This window comes from Varanus komodoensis, unplaced genomic scaffold, assembly GCF_004798865.1.
Source record: "Varanus komodoensis strain SLA01 unplaced genomic scaffold, ASM479886v1 scaffold25, whole genome shotgun sequence".
Lineage (NCBI taxonomy): Eukaryota > Metazoa > Chordata > Lepidosauria > Squamata > Varanidae > Varanus > Varanus komodoensis.
In genome coordinates, this window is record NW_025335661.1 from 10,296,020 (window position 1) to 10,318,326 (window position 22,307).

General features: G+C 40.1%; 1 protein-coding gene across 1 annotated transcript in view; it reads right to left on the reverse strand.

Annotated features, from left to right (window-relative positions):
- The window catches only part of SLC9A9 (solute carrier family 9 member A9), a 332,462-nt gene that overhangs the window by 235,188 nt on the left and 74,967 nt on the right, over nucleotides 1-22,307 (reverse strand). Inside the window, exons 5-6 of the mRNA XM_044432976.1 lie at nucleotides 18,702-18,817; nucleotides 4,776-4,881 (exon numbers count right to left, since the gene is read on the reverse strand). Coding sequence (XP_044288911.1) covers nucleotides 4,776-4,881; nucleotides 18,702-18,817 — 222 coding nt within the window. The remainder of the gene's footprint in view (nucleotides 1-4,775; nucleotides 4,882-18,701; nucleotides 18,818-22,307) is intronic.

The following is a 22,307-nucleotide window of genomic DNA, read 5'->3' on the forward strand; positions in this document are numbered from 1 at the left end:
ATGCCATGAACTACCAGATGCATTTAAGTGAGAACTGGAAAATACAGAAGAAAAATATCATACAGAAGAGTTCATAAACTATATAGCATCTTGATAGTAAATGCAAGTCAAGGAAGAAATTGGAAGTATCCTATAAAGCTGCTGAACCTCCATTTATTATGTTGCACTGCTGGTGGGCTTCTAGCCAGGGATGGTTTTGAGTCCCCTGAATTTTCTCTGACTCCTACATTACAAATAAGAAAAATACCTTTTGCAACTTTGTCTTTAAAGGCTTGCAATCCAGATGAATGATCCTGTACTGTTTTGGCAGTCCTTTGTTCGGAACGTTTAGGGTGATCCTTTTAGGTTTGTCCTCCACTGACCTGCCTCATTCTGGAAACCGAATGAGTGTTGCCGATTGTTTCCAGGAATCAGTATTTCCTGCTGCACTACAATCCAAGATCTTATCTATCAGAGTTTTGAGAAAAAATTGCTTTAGGAAAAAGCAGGTGTCACATTAACTGTGAGAACAAATTCAATGCTGCAGTAAATGTTGGGTCCATTTATGCTTTCTTAAGAACAGGCTTGCCGAAAACCTCAGTAAGGTCTAGATAACTGAAGAACACAAACATCCACAGTTGTTTTTGCATGCCAAGTGCAATTTTAAAAAATAATGACATACTGCCATTTCTAAGAGCTTCAGATAACATGAATATTGCCTTATCCATTAAATTATATAAAAGTAACTTTTTCCTTATCTATTGGGGAGTTTAATTCCAAAATTCTTACAAATCAGTTCCTTATATATGCTGTCATTTTGAAGAAATTGTCATTTGTCATAAATGCTTTGAAGAATTCTCCCGTTGGGTTTGCAGACAGCCACATCTTTATATTATATTTGGCTGGGATCCAAGAACTTATTTCTGAATATTTGAGACAGCTTTTGCACTTGTCAACTGCATGACACTTTGAACTGCATGTGTGCTGCTAAAACATTTTATGAAAAACCTGACTCACTTATACCAAATCAAAGCCATTACATCCTAGCTTTCTTTGCAATGCTTATGTTTTGCATAAGCAAGACACTGCAGAAGTGCAAACTATACACTGTAGAAAGCAGCAATCTTTTGTCATCTTTTTTTAGTTCTAGAGCTTCGAATTAAACATGAAGTGTGATATCATGGCCTTCATCATCTTGCAAATTCCTCTATCTCAGCCCATGTCAATGGCTGTTTCCACCAGGAGCAGGAAACTCTGTACTTAAAGCTGTCATGCAAAACACATTTCTTAGTATTAGACATTGCGGCATGTAGGCTTGTGTGGAACAGAACTCTGCAAACTAGATGTTTCCATGGGTTGAAAAAGGAAGGGCAAATTTCACCAATACCCTCTTCCCTCCTACAGCCCCATATATTCTCCAAAGTCTTCTTTGGGGATCTGTGTGGGAAAAGAAATTAGACTCACTGCCCCATCCCTTTTCCTGCACCTGTGAGGCTCTGCTGGATCCCAGTTCCCCCAGGCAATGGAAGGAGCCCTTCAGTATGTGGACCAATATTTCTGGATACAGAGCTATGAGAAAAAGACAGGAAGGAAGCACGAAACTGCTGTTTTTGGAAGTAGTGGGGCAATCTCCATTTGAGCCTAAGAGTTTGCTTTCTTCCCTCATGTTTAAAACATCCTGTGGGGTGATGGAATGGTTTCATGCAGTGCTATATGCTGCTTTTTGAAATGAAGTGAGTGGATGCATTTAGAATTTCTAGGATGCATCAGAGGTGTCCATGTTTTGAGAGCAAGCCATTTCATCTATACATAGAGCTATCAATCCTTTCCAATCTTCTTTTCATATAATAAAGAAGCACAGGCATTATTTTCACTGTGTTGGAGGTAAATTTCTGGTGCTGAAAATAGACAGAAGAAATACCTCTCAGGCAAGGGTCACCCTTTCCCACAGAGTGTGAAGTCAAAGTTGTCCAATGACAAAGAAAATCAGCCAAAATGCTCCAACAGAGAGGTAGGTATTTGCAGCCTCTTTCTTTCCTATTTTTCTTAAGGTAGCCTGCAGCTGCAACCAGATCCATTCCTCTGTGTACTGACTCTACCCAGTGTCAGAGTAAACTGGAGCATATTTACATTGCAGAAGACAAAATAAAACTGCAGTGCTTGCATAGCTAGCATCCAAATCATGTTCAATTAAGAAGCAACACTTGCAGAAGAATAATGCAGAGTTAGGAAACCTCTCTGTCTCCCAGACCAGTAGTTCTAACATGCAAAGTTGACCTTTTTCCTCAAGATAATGTTATAAATGTGTTAGCTTTCTGCTTATGATTTTGTGAACTGAGTATAGCACAAAATATTGACTGTTTGATTTGTTCAGATAGTTTAATAAATTAGCATGAGCTCTCATGGGTAACAGCCCACTTCATCAGATGCTGTAAGTGGAACTGAAAGCTTTGAGTCTGAAAAGACAGTTAAACAGCAAATCTGCAGCAGACATTCCATTCTTTTAAAGTAAGAGTTGCAAATCACATTGTGCAATATGGGTATGTTTAGAACACAAAATTTTCCACAACTTCCAGTGTTTCCTAGTTCTCTATGCTGGCTGAAGAATGCTTGGAACTGAATCTTAATTCAGGATTAACACAGCTGAAAATTCAGGAACTGGAAAGCAGACTTTTAAGAGCTAACTGCTCAAAGACTGGAGCTTGGATGGATGAATCCGTCCAGCTTGGTTTCTCTTAAAATTAATTTTGTTTGAAATCTCAAATGCTTTCCATCCCAATTCTAAAGGAATTTGTGGATAGTGGTAAATTCACATCAAAACCAAACCAAAACAAAATGGTCATTTTCAGCAACAGTCCCTTTTAGAACAAGGGTGTATCAGAAACTTTGGGGAACCTCAGGACCTTTTGTTTCCATCCACAACATTTTCACCTGAAGTTGTAAGTGGGAAAGAAATACCCATCCCTGTTTTACTGAATATGTTGCTTCCTAAAGGATTGTCCTGGATCTCCAGAGCCCTGCAGATACAGATTTTTAATGAAATTGAAATAAAGGAGCAGATTCAGTTGGCAACCCATATGTAGATCATTTCTTTTATCTTGCAATTCCAAAAAATTATTATAATGTCTCTTGGTCCTTCTTTGCTCTGGGAGAAGGGTGTAGTTGATCTGTGAGTCCATTCAGCATCCATATAGGTCAGATATAACCTGGGGCTCAATTCACTATCCAATCCACTCAGTCATATTTCTATCCACTGCCTCCTCTCAATGCTTTTCAAGTGCAGATTCAATCAGTGCAAACTTGTTTCTCAAATCATTTTCTCTTCTGTCAATGCTAAGTAATAGCCAGTTTAAAAGCTATATCTACCATTGCTGCTACATCATTTAGTTTGGTAGGTTCTTTGTCTAAATGCTCTTTGAGTGAGGATGAATCAACCACCTACTCCATTTCATCTCTTTCTGAAAAGGATTTAACTTCTTCAGAACAGCAGCCTGCATTCCCTTAGCCAGGGAGTTCATGCTGTCTTTCTGACCTCTCTGTGAGTTCAGCTCCTATGTCAGCATCTAGGCACATACTGACATTCTGTTCTAGCACACCAACATTCAGCTTTACCTTTCTGGTTTGAGGAAAAAAAAGTTGCTCTTTGTTTTCTGTTGAAGCAAGGCATTGATATTTTAAACACAGGACAGAAAGCAGAGCATAGGAATGAAGGCAGAAGTATATGGAAACGCTTCTCTTGCTACTATCTCTGTGCCAAGTAAGCTTACAGACAGAAACTCAGGAAAACAGTTATATAGAAAGCAGCCCTCCAGAGAGTACTTTGCTGTGGGCATCCTCTAATCTAGAACATTTGGTGTGTGCTTTTGAACATTTATTGCACTCCATTGGTGAGTGTTTCCTTCTGCCTCTGATACAGTTGGTGATAGAAGCAATTCTTTACTCTGGCCTTTTTTAGGAAACTGAAAAAGTGCATACTTAATTTTAAAGATGCTTTAAAGATCTATTCTAGGTGGTGCTGCACACATGTAAATACATTAATATACAGAGCTGCTTTCCAGCGTATCAAGTTAAGTGCTGTGTAGAGGTGTTCTTTCAGTCTTTCAGATGTAACATTCAAGGCTTATAAAGAGTTTCAGCTAAGGGTGTCAAAAACTCCAGCCCCAGCTTCCCCAGGGCTCCAGTTTGCACTGAACATGGGTTCATTGCTGAGAACATCAGGCAGCCACCAGCTGATAAGACCGGGAAAGAATTTTAGCAGGCTATAGGCTGACCGGTCTGCCTCACAGAGTTTTTACCTTTCCCACTGCAATCCAAATTAGTTAGATCGCCAGGAAGAATTGTCACAAGTTTCTAGGAGGAGAGGGTTAGGCTCACCTAAAGAGCTTCCTGAACTTGCAGGAATCAGCTTCAAAGGATTCACTTCAAAGGATGGTGCAGCCTCATGTGCTCAAAGTCTCAAGAACTACATCTCTCAACTTTGAAGTAAATGAGTATGCTCCCTTCTGCTGAATCTCCATATCTATACCCGAGTGCATGGCTGGCTTTTTGGGTTGGGGCGGCTTTATTAAAGGTAAATGAATTTGTGACAAGGTATGTGGACACCACGTCCAAATAAAGAAAAATGGAGCTTAGATATAGCACGTATAAAACAATTGGCATTTAATGCATAACTAACTGTGTAGTAACCTCTTAGTAGCATAATTAAGGTCTTCTTTTGTACAAGGAAGGTGTAATTTTGAGGCACCAAAAAGCAGTTACCTTCTCTCTTTTGTAGAGTGAAAAGCATTTGTACTTACTATGTGAGAATGATTGCCACAGCATCATTAAGGACACTTTCACCAAACAAGAGTGTGTAGAGATCTGTATCAACATGAAGCTCATGGAAAATAGCAAGTACAGTCACTGCAAGCAACAAGAAAGAAACGGGTCTTACTCTGTCATGATTAAATAATACAATAAACCATTGTTGCTATTTCTTATTATTACACAAATACTTAGTAATAATAACAGTTCTTGTTATAAAAATAATTGCTTTCTTGAATAATATTAAGGCACACTCAATGATACAAAATAGTTGTCTTCACTTCAGAAACAGTATTACCTCAAGTTTCAGATGTTTAAGTAAATAGGAAAATGTCCATCCAGTTTGGGTCACAGGAGATGGCATTTTTATATAATGAATAAGTCTGACACAATATTGTTGTTTAACCTACTTCATCAGTCTGCCTGTGTTGTGGTTTTTGTTATCGTTATCACCATCACCATTAGCCCAGAGAGCTTTGGCTATTGATCAGTACAGAATTAACAACAATGCTAAATAAACAAACAGTAGCATTATTGTTGCTCATGTTTTGAAACTGTATTCTAGTTTAGGATTGGGCAGGATTGTTGCTTGCTGCCCTGAATCACATAAGAATACCAAATAGGCAGAATATAATTTTAAATTACTGTTAATAATACAAAAGGGAAGCAGCAAGTCATGACACTCTCTTGCTCCCAACAGACTTCTCACCACCATGAAGGGAGAAGTTAGGGGACTATGTTCACTAAGAAATTCTTCTCCACGAGTTTGACCAAATTCCATGAAATTTGAGCAAGAGGCATACCCAGGTCTAGTGCAGGCTGTTTTGTGGCGTCTGGTATAGTCAGCTGCTCTGCCCCAGTGCCTCCATCCACTGCTATTTCGTGCAGATGCCACACAGAAGCTCCCGCACCTGTAGAGATCTGAGGAGGCCTTGCCGAAGTCTCATAAGAGTTCATCAAGCTGCGGCCAAGTCTTGCTTGCCATGTCCTGAAGCTTGGCCAGGCATGACGTGGAGGAGGTCTGTATAAGGCCTTTCAATGCATAGCCTAGCCTTAGTCTCCCTGATTCAGTACCTCAGCTATTGGCAGGCATGATGCCTGGCCAGGGAGCTACAACGTTCAGTTTCTCTTTCATCTGAAGTGCAGAGGAGGTGACCCAGCAGAGGGTTGCTTGGAGACCTTGCTAGAAGTGGGTGTCTTGGTGCTGCAGCAGTGCTCCCCGGGCTGGTGAGGTGCTAGCCAGAGTGCAGATTGTGTGGCTAGGTGCACAGCTGCTGCAGGTAGGACCCCAGAAGGGGAGACTGGCAACCCATTGGGTGTGCCATTGTTTTGCATCACCCCTCTCAATTACTGGCCCAAGATGTGAGTCTCAGTGAAAGGGCTGGGCCCACTTCTGAATCCCTTCTATGAGCATCTCCACTATCAGAGGTGCCTTGAGTAGCCAACATCTTCTTGAATTCTCTCAGTGGTGTGGGATCCTATTGTGAGATCATTCATCCAGGGACGCCTGCCTGCCCAGCTACTTTTCCATATTTATTCATTTACAGTATTTTATTTTATAAAGCTGTGGGGAAGAAGAGCTCTTTTTGCATGTTTTTTACCCTGCCAGATTCCAAACTACTTTAGCTTTATTGTGTGGAACACTTTTTATATCTTTCTTGGCTTGACTTTATTGCTGTTTAGTTAATTGTTACTTATAAAGTTGTATTTTATTGTTCTAGGAAAATTAGAAAATATTGTTAACTGCTTTGAGAGCTTCATATAGGAACCAGGCTATATATTTAATCAAATAAAATGAATGAGAATACATACATACACATATATATATCTTTTGCAGAGCTCCCTACCCTTCAGTGAAGGTTGGGTATGAAAACATAATAGTACATTTTGTCCCGGCTCAGTGCTGGAACTCAGATCCTAGCCACACTTAGTCAAACAAATGTATAATTTTCCTTGTAGCATTTCCCTTCATTACGCTCAGGGATTCCTGAAAGTACGTTAAAGAGAAGGACTACATCTCCTCATTAGACATCCTAGATTTGTATCTTTCACTTATTCCTGGCCAATGTTCAGGTAACCACCTCTTCCTTTTTGTACACTTATTTCATATGTGGCATCTACTTGAAGGGAATGGAAAGGCCACAGAAACTGTGGAAAATTTGCACTTCCTGTATCCTGTCCACATCACACTCCACTTCTGTCAGCACGGCTAATATCAAGTTGTGATATCTGTATTGCTCTTGGGCCAAACCACACAATATATTAAATGCATCTTCACCTATAACATGCAGATTTGGGGTGGTGGATAATCACAACAGGATTGGAAGGGAAATTTTACCTTCTCCTCTTCAGCTGTAGTTCTCAAAATCATAACATTATACCATTATAATTATCCTGTAGATCAATTGGTACCATGGAAAGCTGGCTTGTCTATTAGCTTGGCTTCTATAATTTTGTTCATTCATCTCAATTGTAAGCCATCCTGAGATCTTGTATAATAGGACAGTGTCCAAAAGCTTTTAATAAATAAATAAATTCACATAGGATACAATCATATAACCACCGAAAGCTAACCCCGCAAATAGTCCCCTTACTTTAGTTTGCCAGCTGCTTCACTAGAGGAAACCAGAGCAGAGAAAAGCAAAAAAGATGTGCTGGAAGGAGGGTGGAGAGGAGGCTGGGGTGGAGGTCCTACCCCGATTCCTACTGGTGTCCTAGCCTTCTTGGCTCCCACTCCCCAGCACTTTTTCTGGATGGCCAGAAATGTGAAGCATGGCAGTGGATATTGCCACCAGCACACCTCTCATTAAGGACATCATTTCATTCTGCCATTACTTTAAGGAAGGCCTGCTGTTACTTAGTTCTTGCAGTGATCTAAAAAAGGGTATCTAATACATAATAAAGTTTTCTAATGATGTATAAGACTGGAAAATTATGCACTCTCTCTTTGTATTTGCATCACCAGTGCTCACTCTGGTACATAATTGTGCAATTGACCATATCTCCATAGCAAACAAATCCCAAGGTTTAAGATAATCTCCAGGGTGCCAGGTTAACATCTGACATTTCAGCATGGAAAACTGCCTTTGCTGGTACCAAAAATATTGTCATTGGCTTACACTGCTCATCATTTTGCATGGGTGATTCTTTCCTGAGCTGAGGGAATTTTAGGAATGCCTTATTTAGCTCAGAGGCCTAATGTTGGTGCTTAAGATTTACATTATTCCTCAATATTATAAATGAGCTTATAAGGTCATGAGGTAACATTCTTTGTAACTTGGGGGATTTAGTTTTTGCAATGCATGATATGCCAAAGAAGACAAATTATTTTAGAAATGCATGTAGCTGTCTACTCCCTTGCCCTTTTGATCAGGAACATCATGTGTCTCAAACCCCCTTTGAGATAAACCCACTGAGAATGAGTGCAAGTTTATATTTTATTATTATATTAATTACATTTATGTTTGCCTAATAACAAAATCCCCCTCATGGGTCACTGCCTTGTCGTGGCGAAGGGGCTTGTGTAGCTCAATGAAGCTATGAGCCATGCCGTGCAGGACCACCCCAGACGGACAGGTCATAGCAGAGAGCTCTGACAAAACGTGATCCACTGGAGAAGGAAATGGCAGCCCACTCCAGTATCTTTGCCATGAAAACCCCATGGACAGTACCAAAAGGCAAAAAGATATGACGCCGGAAGATGAGCCCCTCAGGTAGGAAGGTGTCCAATATGCTACTGGGGAAGAATGGAGGGTTAGTACTAGTAGCGCCAGAAAGAATGAAGTGACTGGGTCAAAGCCGAAAGGACATTCAGTTGCAGATGTATCTGGTGGTGAAAGGAGAGTCTGATGCTGCAAAGATCTATACTCCATAGGTACCTGGAATGTGAGATCTATGAATCAAGGCAAGCTGGACGTGGTCAAACAAGAGATGACAAGACTGAACATCGACATCTTAGGAATCAGTGAACTAAAATGGACAGGAATGGGTGAATTTAATTCAGATGACCATCAGGTATACTACTGCGGGTAAGAATCACTCAGAAGAAATGGAGTAGCCTTCATAGTCAATAAAAGAGTAGGAAAAGCAGTACTGGGATGCAATCTCCAGAATGACAGAATGATCTCAGTTTGAATCCAAGGCAAACCATTCAACATCACAGTAGTCCAAATCTATGCCCCAACCACTGGTGCTGAAGAGGCTGAAGTTGACCAGTTCTGTGAAGGCCTACACCACCTTCTAGAATTAACACCCAAAAATGATGTCCTTATCATCATGGGGGATTGGAATGCTAAAGTAGGAAGCCAAAAGATAACTGGAATAACAGGCATGTTTGGCCTTGGAGTACAAAATGAAGCAGGGCACAGGCTGGTACAATTTTGTCAAGAGAATGTGATGGTCATTGCAAGCACTCTTTTCCAACAATCCAAGAGATAACTCTACACATGGACATCACCAGATGGTCAACACAGAAATTAGATTGACTATGTGCTCTGCAGCCAAAGATGGAGAAGCTCTATACAGTCAGTAAAAACTAGACCAGGAGCTGACTGTGGCTCAGATCATGAGCTTCTCGTTGCAAAATTTAGACTGAAATTGAAGAAAGTAGGGAAAAGCACCAGGCCACTCAGGTATGACCTAAATCATATTCCTAATGAATATACAGTAGAGGTGACAAATAGATTTAAGGAATCAGATCTGATAAGACAGAGTGTCTGAAGAACTGTGGACAGGGGTTCGCAACATTGTACAAGAGGTAGCAACTAAAACCATCCCAAAGAAAAAGAAATGCAAGAAAGCAAAATGGCTGTCTGAGAAAGCTTTTCAAATAGTTGAGGAAAGGAGGGAAGCGAAAGGCAAGGGAGAAAGAGAAAGATATATCCAATTGAATGCAGAATTCCAGAGAATAGCTAGAAGAGATAAGAATGCCTTATTCAATGAACAGTGCAAAGAAATAGAAGAAAAACAATAGAATAGGGAGGACCAGCGATCTCTTCAAGAAAATTGGAGACATGAAGGGAAAGTTTCATGCAAAAATGGGCATAAGGGACCAAAATGGCAGGGACCTAACAGAGGCAGAAGAGATTAAGAAGAGATGGCAAGATTACACAGAAGAACTATACAAGAAAGAGCTTAATGTCCCTGATAACCACGATGGGGTGGTCACTGACCTCAAGCCAGACATCCTGGAATGTGAAGTCAAATGGGCCTTAGGAAGTCTGAGCAACAACAAAGCCAGTGGAGGCAACAGTATTCCAGCTGAGCTATTCAAAATCTTAAAAGACGATGCAGTAAAAGTGCTACACTCAATATGCCAGCAAATTTGGAAAACTCAACAGTGGCCACAGAATTGGAAAAGGTCAGTTTACATTCTGATCCCAAAGAAGGGCAACGCCAAAGAATGTTCAAACTACCACACCATTGCACTCATTTCACATGCTAGCAAAGTGATGCTCAAATCCTACAAGCTAGGCCCCAGCAGTATGTGGACTGAGAACTACCAGAAGTACAGGCAGGATTTTGAAGAGGCAGAAGAACAAGAGATCAAATTGCCAACATATGCTGGATCATGGAAAAAGCTAGGGAGTTCCAGAGAAACATCTACTTCTGCTTCATTGACTATGCTAAAGCCTTTGATTGTGTGGATCACAGCAAATTGTAGCAAGTTCTTAAAGAGATGAGAGTACCAGACCATCTTATTTGTCTCTTGAGAAGCCTATATGCGGGTCAAGAAGCGACAGTGAGAACTGGACATGGAACCACTGATTGGTTCAAAATTGAGAAAGGAGTTTGGCAAGGCTGTGTACTGTTGTCCTGCCCATTTAACTTATATGCAGAGCACATCATGAGAAAGGCAGGGCTTGATGAATCACCAGTTGGAATTACGATTGTTGGGAGAAATATCAACAACCTCTGTTATGCAGATGATACCACTCTAATGACAGAAAGTGAAGAGGAGCTAAAGAGTCCTTGATGCGGGTGATGGAGGAGAGCGCAAAAGTTGGCTTGAAACTCAACATTAAGAAAACTAAGATCATGGCATCCGGTCCTCTCACTTCCTGGCAAATAGATGGGGAAGAAATGGAGGTAGTGACAGATTTTATTTTCCTGGGCTCCAAGATCACCGCAGACGGAGACTGAAGCCAAGAAATTAAAAGACGCTTGCTCCTGGGGAGGAAAACTATGGCAAAGCTAGACAGCATACTAAAAGCAGAGACATCACCCTGCCAACAAAAGTGCATATAGTCAAGGCTATGGTTTTCCTAGTTGCAATGTATGGCTGTGAAAACTGGACCACAAGGAAGGCTGAGCGCAAAAGGATTGAGGCCTTTGAATTGTGGTACTGGAGGAGACTCTTGTGAGTCCCTGGTCAATCTGGTCAGTCCTAGAGGAGATCAACCCTGACTGCTCTTTAGAAGACCAGATATTGAAAATGAAACTCAAATACTTTGGCCACCTAAGGAAAAGGAAGGACTCACTGGAGAAGAGCTGAATGCTGTGAAAAATAGATGGCAAAAGAAGAAGGGGACAGGAGAGAATGAGGTGGCTAGATGGAGTCACTGAAGCAGTTGGTGTGAGCTTAGGCAGACTCCGTGGGATGGTGGAGGACAGAAAGACCTGGAGGAATGTTGTCCATGGGTCGTGATGGGTTGGACATGACTTCGTGACTAACAACAACAGCAACAACAACAACAAAATGTTACCTAAGTGGAATGCATAAGAAAAGTGAAACTACACAAGAAAAACAACCATAATAACAAACCTGCCATCCTAAACACCACCACAAACCTTCTAATGTTAGCACTGAACTGCAAAATAGAATGACCAACTGTGGTGTGCCAGCTGTTGAACTCTGAGTAGCACTGGTGGCAGCTGGCAGTGCTGATCAGTTGTTGGGAACATGGGCAGGAGGGTGCTGCTGCATTCCTGTGCTACTTCCGGGCTGCCACAAGCAGTTAGTTGGTTGCTGTGGAAGAGAATGCTGGACCAGGCAGGCCTTTGGCTTGAACCAGCATCACTTTTCTGTACATGGAATTCTGGTTCCAAATACCTGTTGGCGGCTTGTTTGGTTTATTAACAGGTTTCTATATGACTTCTTGGCACGGCTCATAACACAAACCTGCAGAGACTTTCTTTAGGCTAAAGAAGGAGAAAGAGAGGATCACACATTAACTGGGCTGTGTATGGTTAACTTGCTATGCCAATATGCAACGTAATGCAGCACTCTGCTTTTTTCGCCATAGACCTGAATGGTAGCCATTAACTTATATGGGAGAAAGTAAAGGACTCAGGGACAATATTGGAATAGTGCCTATGCTGGCCATTGTCCCTCATAATCTCAGAGCCTTGGTATTCCATTTCTCATTCATATTGGAGTGTCATCCTAGAGTGGAAAGACCGAAACAGACATGAATTTAAATTTGCACTGAGCAACAAAGTTGCTTTAATTAAGTTTTGCTCTGGAGTAGGTGTAGGGCCCCAGTCTGAATCTTAAAGAGCTCCTTGCTAGGTTCCTGGTCCAGATCAGCCCCTCTGGACCTCCTTTAGAATAAAACTGAGAAATATTAGATAAAGATTTAAAATAATATCTGCTTTGGTACTAAGAAAGAGACTGAACTGAGGGACTACTTGAAAGTGAAACAATGGCAATGGTTGCCCAGGGCAATTTTGCTGTTTCTAAATAATTGCTATGTTACTATATCAGAGATGCAACTGGACAGTCATCTGAGAAAGATGGTTAACTTGGCGTCCTGCACTGAGCAGCGGGTTGGACCTAATGGCCTTCTGCCCCCTTCTAATTCTACTATTCTATGATTCAATATTAGAAGTATTGGGCAGAACTCATCTTTGCAGTATGATTCTGCTGACCTTCCTGTAATGTATTCAGGATAACTTCCCTTGCAGTAAAATATAGTACAAGATGTTAAGGTCCTTCTTTAGCCACAACAGATTTAGTAGTTTAATTTTTAACTTTTTTATTATTTTGTTTTGGATATGATTATACTGATGCAGGTATCTCAAGTGCTCAAAGTTTACTGGAAACAATATTTCTTCTTCTTTTTTTTAGTACCAATATGATCAGTTCCTCCATCTCACAGTGAAAAACCTTATTCTTGAATTCAGAGACTGTATCTTCATAGTTATAAAGGTATCAAACACAGAGGGTGGTATGGATTTACATTTCCCCTGACTGCTTTTTGTGAAAAATGTAATGGAGTTTTAGATTTCTGACTTGTTACCCTTTTGCTTTCCGAGTGGTGGTTTGTTTGTTTGTTTGTTGCCCTTCTCCTGGGTTTGGATTATCTCTTGTTCACCCCTCACTTGACATTGTTTGCTCTACAGACCCCATTTCCTGGTGTACCCATTGTTTGCTTCTTCTGTTAAGGGAGTGGATGGATGATTGACTTAGAAGGCCTTTTGATCTTTACTCACACTAAGATTTGGGCAGGGGTTAGGTGAGAGGGAGGAAACTGGAAAAGAAAAGAGGGTATAAAGTTAGGAATGAAGGAAGCAGTCCTACTGCACTTGCAGCAGATCCTTGTAAGTCTCTGAATGTGGAGACTGAGGAACATCCAGTGCAAAGTGTGATGCACAGTACCAAGTACTTTCTGCAGCTGCCATGCCTTGTGTTCTGCATTTTACCTAGACAGTCCTTTTCAGCAAGTTAAATTTAGTGCTGCACCAGAAGGCAGCAGCTGAGACACTGAATGGAAATAGCACAACTCCACAACCTCAGCCTTCTCATCAGCCCAGCCTCTGGTATAAGTCCCCTTTTTAATTTATATTATTTAAAACATTTATATCCCATCCAATACCAAGGGTCCCAAGAAGGTCTTTTTTTCTCCTGACAAGGCCCATTTGTGATCAGCAGGGGAGGAAGCATGGTTCTTTCCACCTGACTGTGAGGGAGCTGGGCAGGGGCTTGGCCTTCGGAGTCAGAGGACCTCCTTGCACTGGAAAAAATCCTGTGGCCTCCCAGATAATGTTAGGAGACTTTGCTTGGATGACCAAAGGCTCTAACATAAACAGTGACATGCATGGTACATGAAGTTTGAGCCATACAGTCAGACTGGAAGTATAACAGTAGAAACATCCTATAGCCATCAAGCTGCCTGACCGAGTAGTCCCTTTCTATCAAAGTAACTTCCTTGGAATAAAATATTTACATAGTTGAGCTTCGTTATTTCATCTTCTATCTGACTTATACTGGCCAATGCTGAGCCTGGCAAAATCAGTTCCTACCCAAATCTAAAATATTGCCTTGTTTTAAAAAATGACAGAAAAAAGTAAGCATAATTTCCAATGCCAAGCAATCTTATTGCATAGACCAGCCATAACTCTTATTTGTATGTTTTCCTGGCAGCTTCTGTTGAAAGGGAATCCAGAAGCTGTAGCTACAAAATAATGAGACTAATGTAGAGACAAATATGTGCAATATGCAGAGAAGGTGAGATCAGAATAAAGATAAATTACAATACTCCTTTGTCACCCAGAGTCTCTATGATTTAGTGCTCTTGGTCTCTTATTCTGCAAGTACTATACTAAATCAGGCGATATGCTACCAGTATGTTCCTAGGTGATGCTTTCTGCCCCTGTACAGCAGGCTTGGGTAATGGCTGGAAAACTGGAATGCTTGCTGATATTTTCCTAATTCCCCTTCAAAGCTCAGTTTTCCTACCATTCTCATTTGTAAACTGTTTGTTTTGCATTATTTTTGTTCAAACAGGAAAATAACAGTTTTTAAATGTGAAAAGTGTTCATTTTCACATATTTCTTTTATTTTTTAAAAAAGTGAACACTTTTTACCATACTTCGGGGCAGTCAGCGTAATGTGCTTTTTAAAGTATGCATTCTTTTAAAAATATGAAATGTTCATTATGAAATCTCAAACTTGGGAATGTGCAGGTATTTTTCCAAAATATGCTCTCTCTCTTGTATTTTGCAGTAAACAGGGAAACATCTTAAGATAGTGAATTGAAATGAAATTCTTATCCATTCCTAGGCTTGTGTCATACATCGCTTCGATTTGTATTATGCTGAACAAAGTTGAAACTGAAAAGAGTTCTGTATTGCCCTTTGCAATGCCTGCACCAATTCCCCAGGTAGAAGAAGAATGGAGGGAGGGGGTTTATAAAACGCAGTGGTACAATTCACCAGTGAAATCAATGAAACTTAACCATGGGATTGATTTGCAAACCTACAATTAAAAACACACACCATGTGACTGAAGCAGCTGGCATATTCTTTTTGAGCCTCTGATTATAACAAGGTTAAATATAATCTGCCATGGCCAACAGACCTTGATTCAATGACAAATGGGAAGGAAACAAGATAAGAAGCTTCCCATCAAAACCAACCATGTTGAAAAACCCTTGTGCTAAAAATAACAGCTCCAGTTGCAATTATAGATTCCTGATGCTGCTAATCAGCCATCCTACTCAAGGCTTAGCTCAAGAAAGAAAATGTCAATAAAACATTTTAATTACCGAGCTATTTTCCTCTCCCTAAAGAACTTATAAAATATTTTCCAGCTGTTTTGAGTGACTTGAAAAGAAAAATAACAACAGAACATCCCACATCATCCACACAGCTGTAACCATAGAAACTCAAAATAGGAAAAAGCATTTTGATTCTCAGCCTAAATGAAGGTAGCAGAGTTCACATAGCTTTGAAACAGTTCTGCTTCACCAAATCTCATTGAGGCTTCTCCCCCACCCCCACATGCCTTAAATGTCAAAGTGGTGGTGGTGGTGGTGGGAAGCATACTAGTATGCAAAGTAGTTTTCTAGTTGGATTATCACTGCCTCAAGAATATAAGCAGAACCTCTTCAGAACTGTATCAAAATGCAGGAGAGAGAATTGAGTTTCAATGTTCTCCCATTGTAGGGAAACCTACACCTGCCAAAATTAGCATGGCGCGCGTGTGTGTGTGTGTGTGTTGGGGTAGTGAGAGACTAAGCTGGAAGCATTCTCCAAGAGGCAAAGTATTTAGGGCATCATGGAATATTCAGCTGTGTGAGCCACCAATCAGATTTTGAAGTGCTAAAGGCATCAACTAAGCGCCACCCAGAAGTACCTTGATATAATTGTGCTTCCTTTCAAGTTACAATTGATAAAACATAGCATTGGATGCTGCAGGTCCCAGACCAACCCTCCCCTGCTGCAATATAGCAATGGAGTGCTTACCATCAGCAGGAATGCTGGTGATATATGTATACCTGCAGAGCCTTCTGTGGGCATACCAGCAGGCCACCCAGTTTGAAGTATGATCACAACTGCATCCATCAGTCCCTTAGCCATTCTGTGCTTGTCGTTAACACTGCTGCTAGTTGTTTCATAGGTGTTTTAGAGTTTATTATTTACTGAAATTCTCAGAGGGTCTTCCGAGGGAGGGGTGGAACAGGATAGAAACACCTCTTATAACAAATGGCACCAATATAGGTGTCTCAAACACAACTATGGATCAGTATCTTTCTATTTAAGTATCTTGACTGAGGAGCTGATGAAAACAAGATAAATAAGCTATAGTTACTCTCAGTGAAAGTGACTTCCTATAGCAGTAGAAAAAGAAAAATAGGTCTTTCATTTTAGGAAATATTGGTAAGATGACATAATCCTAAAACAATACAGAAACTCCCTGTTTTCATATATGTAATCAAAAGTAGCTCCCAGTATAAACCTATGATCTGACAATGAAAATAATCTAAAAATATACAAAAATAGGTATGATTTGCAGTGGAACATGAATAGGATTTAGTAATGGCATATTACCAAATTACAATTAGTTCATTAAGGTAACCTCAAAACAGAGGCATTTAAAAGTGCACCTGTTCCAACAGTAATTATCAAGTCATGCCCAAGAGGTTTTTAGCGATTGATTACATTAAGATGCATCTTCCAATATGGGTTTCATTTATTTTGAATAAATGTGATGATTAGAATCCTAAAGCATGTATACAACTTTCTGATTGCTTATAGTAACATATAAATAAGCATATCTTGGACAATATGGTGGAGATAAAAAAAATCTGGTAAGAATAACCTACATTTACTTTGGATTATTCCCAAGAATTATTTGAAGAATTTTTTTACTTGGTTGGACAGGAAATCAAAATTGAACTTCAGCACCTGACTACAGTTCTCATGTGAGAGACAGGCTGAAACCTTGTGCTTACTTGGAAACAGGACCCTAGTAAATCAGTGAAGTTACTTTGGATTTCATACTAGATATGCATAAGATCAGGCTAAATAGCTGAGGCTGATTACCATGATGTGTCATTTTTGGCAAATGTGGGTTGATATTAACACATGGAGAAGTGATAATATAATTTGTTTTGCAGCATATCCGACGGCTAATTTTTTGAGAAGTGTTAAGTATTTAATCATACCACTCCTTGGTTATAGTGACATGGGAAATGATGGCTAAGTGGATGTTCCTTTTTCATCATAGTAAGAAAAAGAATGTCAAGTAGATAGCAATAGTCAGGAACTTCATCTTCAAATGAACCTCTCTATGGGAAACATATTGTTGCACAATTTGTAAAGTATTGCCAGATGTTGGACATTATACTATACATGAAACTGTAAAGGATTCTTCCTTTCTTAAAAGTTCATCTACACTATAATGGCCATCATAAGACCAAACTAAACAGTAAATGGAGTTGCTCCTTTTATTTCTTTATGTCCCCACATCTGTGGCAGAAAATTGGTGAAGAAGAGCAGGTAGGCGGGAAGACTCACAACTCTAAGATGAGCTATAATGTATACATTTAAATATGCTAAAAACTTTGCATAAAGTCACCTGGTTTGCTCTAATCAGAATCTGAAAAGCATGTGTCCATAGCACAATTTAAAGCTGATCTGTGCAAATTGGAACCCAAAATCATGTGGTTCTAGTGCAATTTCTGCAAATTGCATTAACAGCACATGCTTTTCATATTCTAGTTTGCAGGAATCAGGCAATGTTTATTTATTTATTAAAAGTTTTTGTATGCTGTCCTATTATACAAGATCTCAGATATACAAGATGTTATGAAAATCAAGCTAAGAACATGCATTTTTACATGCCGAATTGCAGAAATGGACTGATTTTATACAATTTTCCTTGTGCATTTTAAAATGCATGCATCATGGTCTATCTTAGAGACATGAGCTCACTTGACCTGAACCACAGGATTGGAAAACCAGAATTTGTGGGCTGACTTGTGAAAATTCATCCAATATTCACCCCACCTATTGGGTTGCTTAGAGTCCCTAATTACCACCAATACTCCTCAGTACTGACCATTGTTGCCACAAGCTTCTCTCCTTCTGGAAAAGCAGACTGGCTTATACAATGTCAGGAATGTTTGCCTGGCATTATGACCTTTTTCTCTCAGGGATTTGGCAGCTGATGATGAAGCTTTAATCAGGTGTTGATTGTGTCTTGTGATTGGTTAAAATTGTCATATATGTGTGCATCCCTCCCTGTATCATAAGTTTGCATGTATATGGGCTTTATGATGCATTTTGAAACAGTTTTACTCTTTGTAAATTACCCAGGAACCTTCAGCTATTGAACAGTATAGAAATTGAATGAATACATAAGAATATTGTAACTGGTTGAATGCAAAGAGAGGATCCCCACAATGCACTGCCTGACCACACTGTGGGGCATGAAAAATGGTGGCCCTCAGCTCCTTCGCAAACGTTTACAGCCTAAGCAAGGGGATACTGCCAGGGTGATGATCATGCCTGGTGCTGATGCCAGAACAAAAACTGGGAGAGATCTTTGCGCATTCTGAAGCACCTCTGAATTGATGCACAGGAGGTGGAACCACAATTAGGGGGTCCATGTCTCCCTCGCATTGCCAGAAGGTTCAGGACATCATGGAACTGAGCAAGATAAATCTGTAATTTTGATACATTTATACAATTACCTGGATCTGTAGCAGACATCAGAGAACCAAATAATAAACAGTCGGTGAAGTGAAAGTCGCCATTCTTCAACTGATTGATGTGGACCATGGCCTTGACAAACCCATACATGATCAACCTGCAGGATTATTGCAGTGGAGATGATTGAGAAGCATAATAGGACTCTTTTCCACAACTTTTGAAACAATTTCATCTTTAAATTGCTAGGCTTTAGTATTCCTCCCACATCCTGCCCCCAGTGCTTATCCTTATAGCAGGAATGAACATAAATTGCTGCTGTCATGTAAATCAACTTCTATTTGAGCTCTGAAATATTGGATCAAAAATGTCTGAACATTTCAGATATACCCATCCCCACACAACCACCAACCAAACCTACCTTTTCAGTGAACATTAACAATTTATTCACTTGGTGACAGATGACAATATATTTAGCCATTTACAGATGTAGGAAGCAAGTTAAAGAAGAGATCAAGAACAGTCTGCCAAATATTATAGAGCCTTCACATTACTAGTGTGACATATGGTGATGTGTTGACTTGTTCTGACACTTCTAAAAAAAATTGTTTTACACTTCTATGTGTTTTATTTATTTGTTTATCTATGGTTAAATACTCCAAGAAAAGGCTACGTTGTCATTCTCAGGACTGTTGCACAAGTTGGACAAACCTCAGTAACTGTGCAATGGCAAATAACAAAATCAGTGGACTGTATATTCTTTTAACTGTAACAGTACAATGCCACATGAGGTCATTAGAATGACATAGTGTTATGTTAATAGGCAGCTTTTATACAAAATAAACAAACCAATAAATAAATAGGAGTTATTCGTGTTAATTGCTGTATGTTATCACATCTTCAACATATTAAGAACTGGCGAAATGGTAATATTTTTTAAAGGTATTAAAGCTACACAGGGAAGTCAGTGGTGGCCTCTGCATGGCCACAGCATCCAAGTGTCACTTTGTGCCTATCATGTAGTAAAAATATTTGTACAACTAAAGTAAGTCTGGCATCAGCATGCAGCATGATTGGGCAAATGCCAGGGCCTGTGAGCTTGTGGGCTCACTGGCAGCATAGTTTTATTTGTTATTTTATTTAAAAAATGACATAAAATTGGGGCTTAGTTCTGAGATAACTAGGAAAGGGTGAGATAATGGATTCCGTTCTGTCAACACTGTGCTGGTTTAATGTGATGTAGGTTGAGCCAACATGCAGACTGCCCCCCCCACTTTTTTTTTTTTAAAGCAAGCCAAAATTTGTTTGACTTTTTGAAAAAGCCAAATAGATTTGCACAAAATTCTGCCTTTCACCTTGCAAATTTTTGCAAATGTAGACTGATGACCTGCATATTGCATACATCCACTATTAATACCCAGACAATTTAGGATGGCCATAGTGGAATAAGTACATACGCTGTGAGAGGAAGATGCTTCCATATTTCTGATGCTAAATGTTACAACAAGAATGACAACAACATAGATCTAATCAGTTAGCCCAAATTTCACAGATCACAATTTGTTCAAATCATGCTAGAGATACACAATTTCTGGCTCCAAATCTGTGCATATATTTTAAGTAGTTTTGTTGAAGTAAAAAATAAGCCCAATCCCCTTTTGGCCACTACATCAGAGGTGTGTTAAAAGTCGATGGAACTCAAATGGAATGAGTGTTCAGTGAATATAATGTATAGTTAACAATGTACAAATCAACCAGATTCTTCAAAAACAAAGTGAACAGTGTTTCTATAGCCCTACCCATCATTTTCAGGGAAATCCAAACCAGACTGCTCTAGGGGACTGGGAATGTATACTTCCTTTCTGAGAAACTCCAAAAATTTAATTGTAAGTTGGGCACATTTATGTTTATCCCTCTTCCAAATCTCTCTCTCTCTCTCTCTCTCTCACACACACACACAATTTAAATGTTTTCAATAAGATACAATAACAATAATGACAAGACTACAGTGTCAGGGTGGCACTAATGGCAATATTACCCATGCCACAATTCTGTGAATTCTTTTCTTCTTGACTGAATTCTGCCAGGCATAAGAGAATTTTCACTAAGTATAATAAGTGATCTCTCAAGAACGTCTGCTCCACTTTTCTTCCACATTTTGAGAAGCTTTGTGGTAAGGGATCATTTCCTTTCTAATCCTCTCCCACCCACTAATCATCCCTGGAGGAAAGCACTCCCTCTGTCTCTTCCTCTTCCTATCTAAGTTTCTGTCTGAGCCAGAATGTCAGCAATAATTTCTCATTTTGGCTCAGACTCATTCACATGAGATGAAGAATATCACAGCACACTCCATGTCAGAAGAACAGGAGCTGCTGGGCCCACAGGGGACGATGACCATAGGTCCCTTCCTGCAAGCTGTAGGGGACTGTGTCTCTGAAACAAAGTCTGTGCAATACACTAGCCCTCGACAGTGTTGTCATCTCAGGATACTGGGCAGAGGAACTCTTGTGAGGAGGAGTGACCTTTTACAAAGGGGGGAGCAATAGTAACTCTGAAGTAGATGGGAAGATCCACAGTTGAAACGGGAGAAACCATGCAGGGGACCATACAGATGATCATCTATATGTTCAACTGGGCTTTATGGAACAGTGATGAGAAGAAAGCTATTCCTGAAAGAAATTCATACCAGAGCTCATCTGGCGTTTGCAAACATGGACATGTGGGAGGCACACCAAACATTGGAAAAAGGTTCTCTAGTCTGATGGGGCCAAAACTAAACTTTTCTTCCTTGATGCAAAATGCTACATGTAGTGCAAAGTGAATAGTGCTCACTGACCTGAGGACATCATCCTCAGGGTGAAGCAAGATGGTGGCATGGGAAAATGCACTTCAGTACAAGATGCATGGAGCCAAATGGGACAGGGGCAAAACTTCACCTTCCAGCAGGACAATGACCCTAGGCACATAGCCAAAGTAATACTTAAGTGGTTCAAAAGCAGGAACATCAATGACTTAGAAGAGTCCAGTCAAAGACCGGCCCTCAATCTGAGTGGAGATCTGTGGCAAGACATGAAAGTTTCTGTTCACTAACAGTCCCCATTCAGCCTGACACAGCAGGAGCAGTTTGGTCAGGAAGACTGGGAAAACATTGCACGATCTGGATTCTCAAATCTTATAGGACTTACCCTTTAACACTTCCAGTTGCAATTGCTACCAAAGGTATTTCTACCAAGTATCAACCCAGGGAAGTGAATACTTATACAACTGACAAGTGCCAGTTTGTTTCTGTTTACTTCACTTTTGTGCAGCAATAAAATATTTTGCATTTTCATGGTGTTGAGTATCAAGTGATAACAGTGTCAATTAAATACATTTCAGTTCCAGATTGCAATGAAACAAAATGTAGAAAAATCAAAGGACTTCTGCAAGGCTCTGTACACAACCAAGGTGGATCAAGGTAGATTGTGAATCAGGCATGAAGTGGTAAAATGATAGGATTCCTAAGGATCACAGCAGTCTTCTCTCCTTGTCCATCAACTCTGTATTGGTATGGCATGAAGTGCTCAGCTGGAAGCAGCTGAGTTCAACCAGATTCCTCTGTCTCATCCAGCCAGTTTCTTAGACCCTGGCAAGCCTAGTGCCAGGTGTTG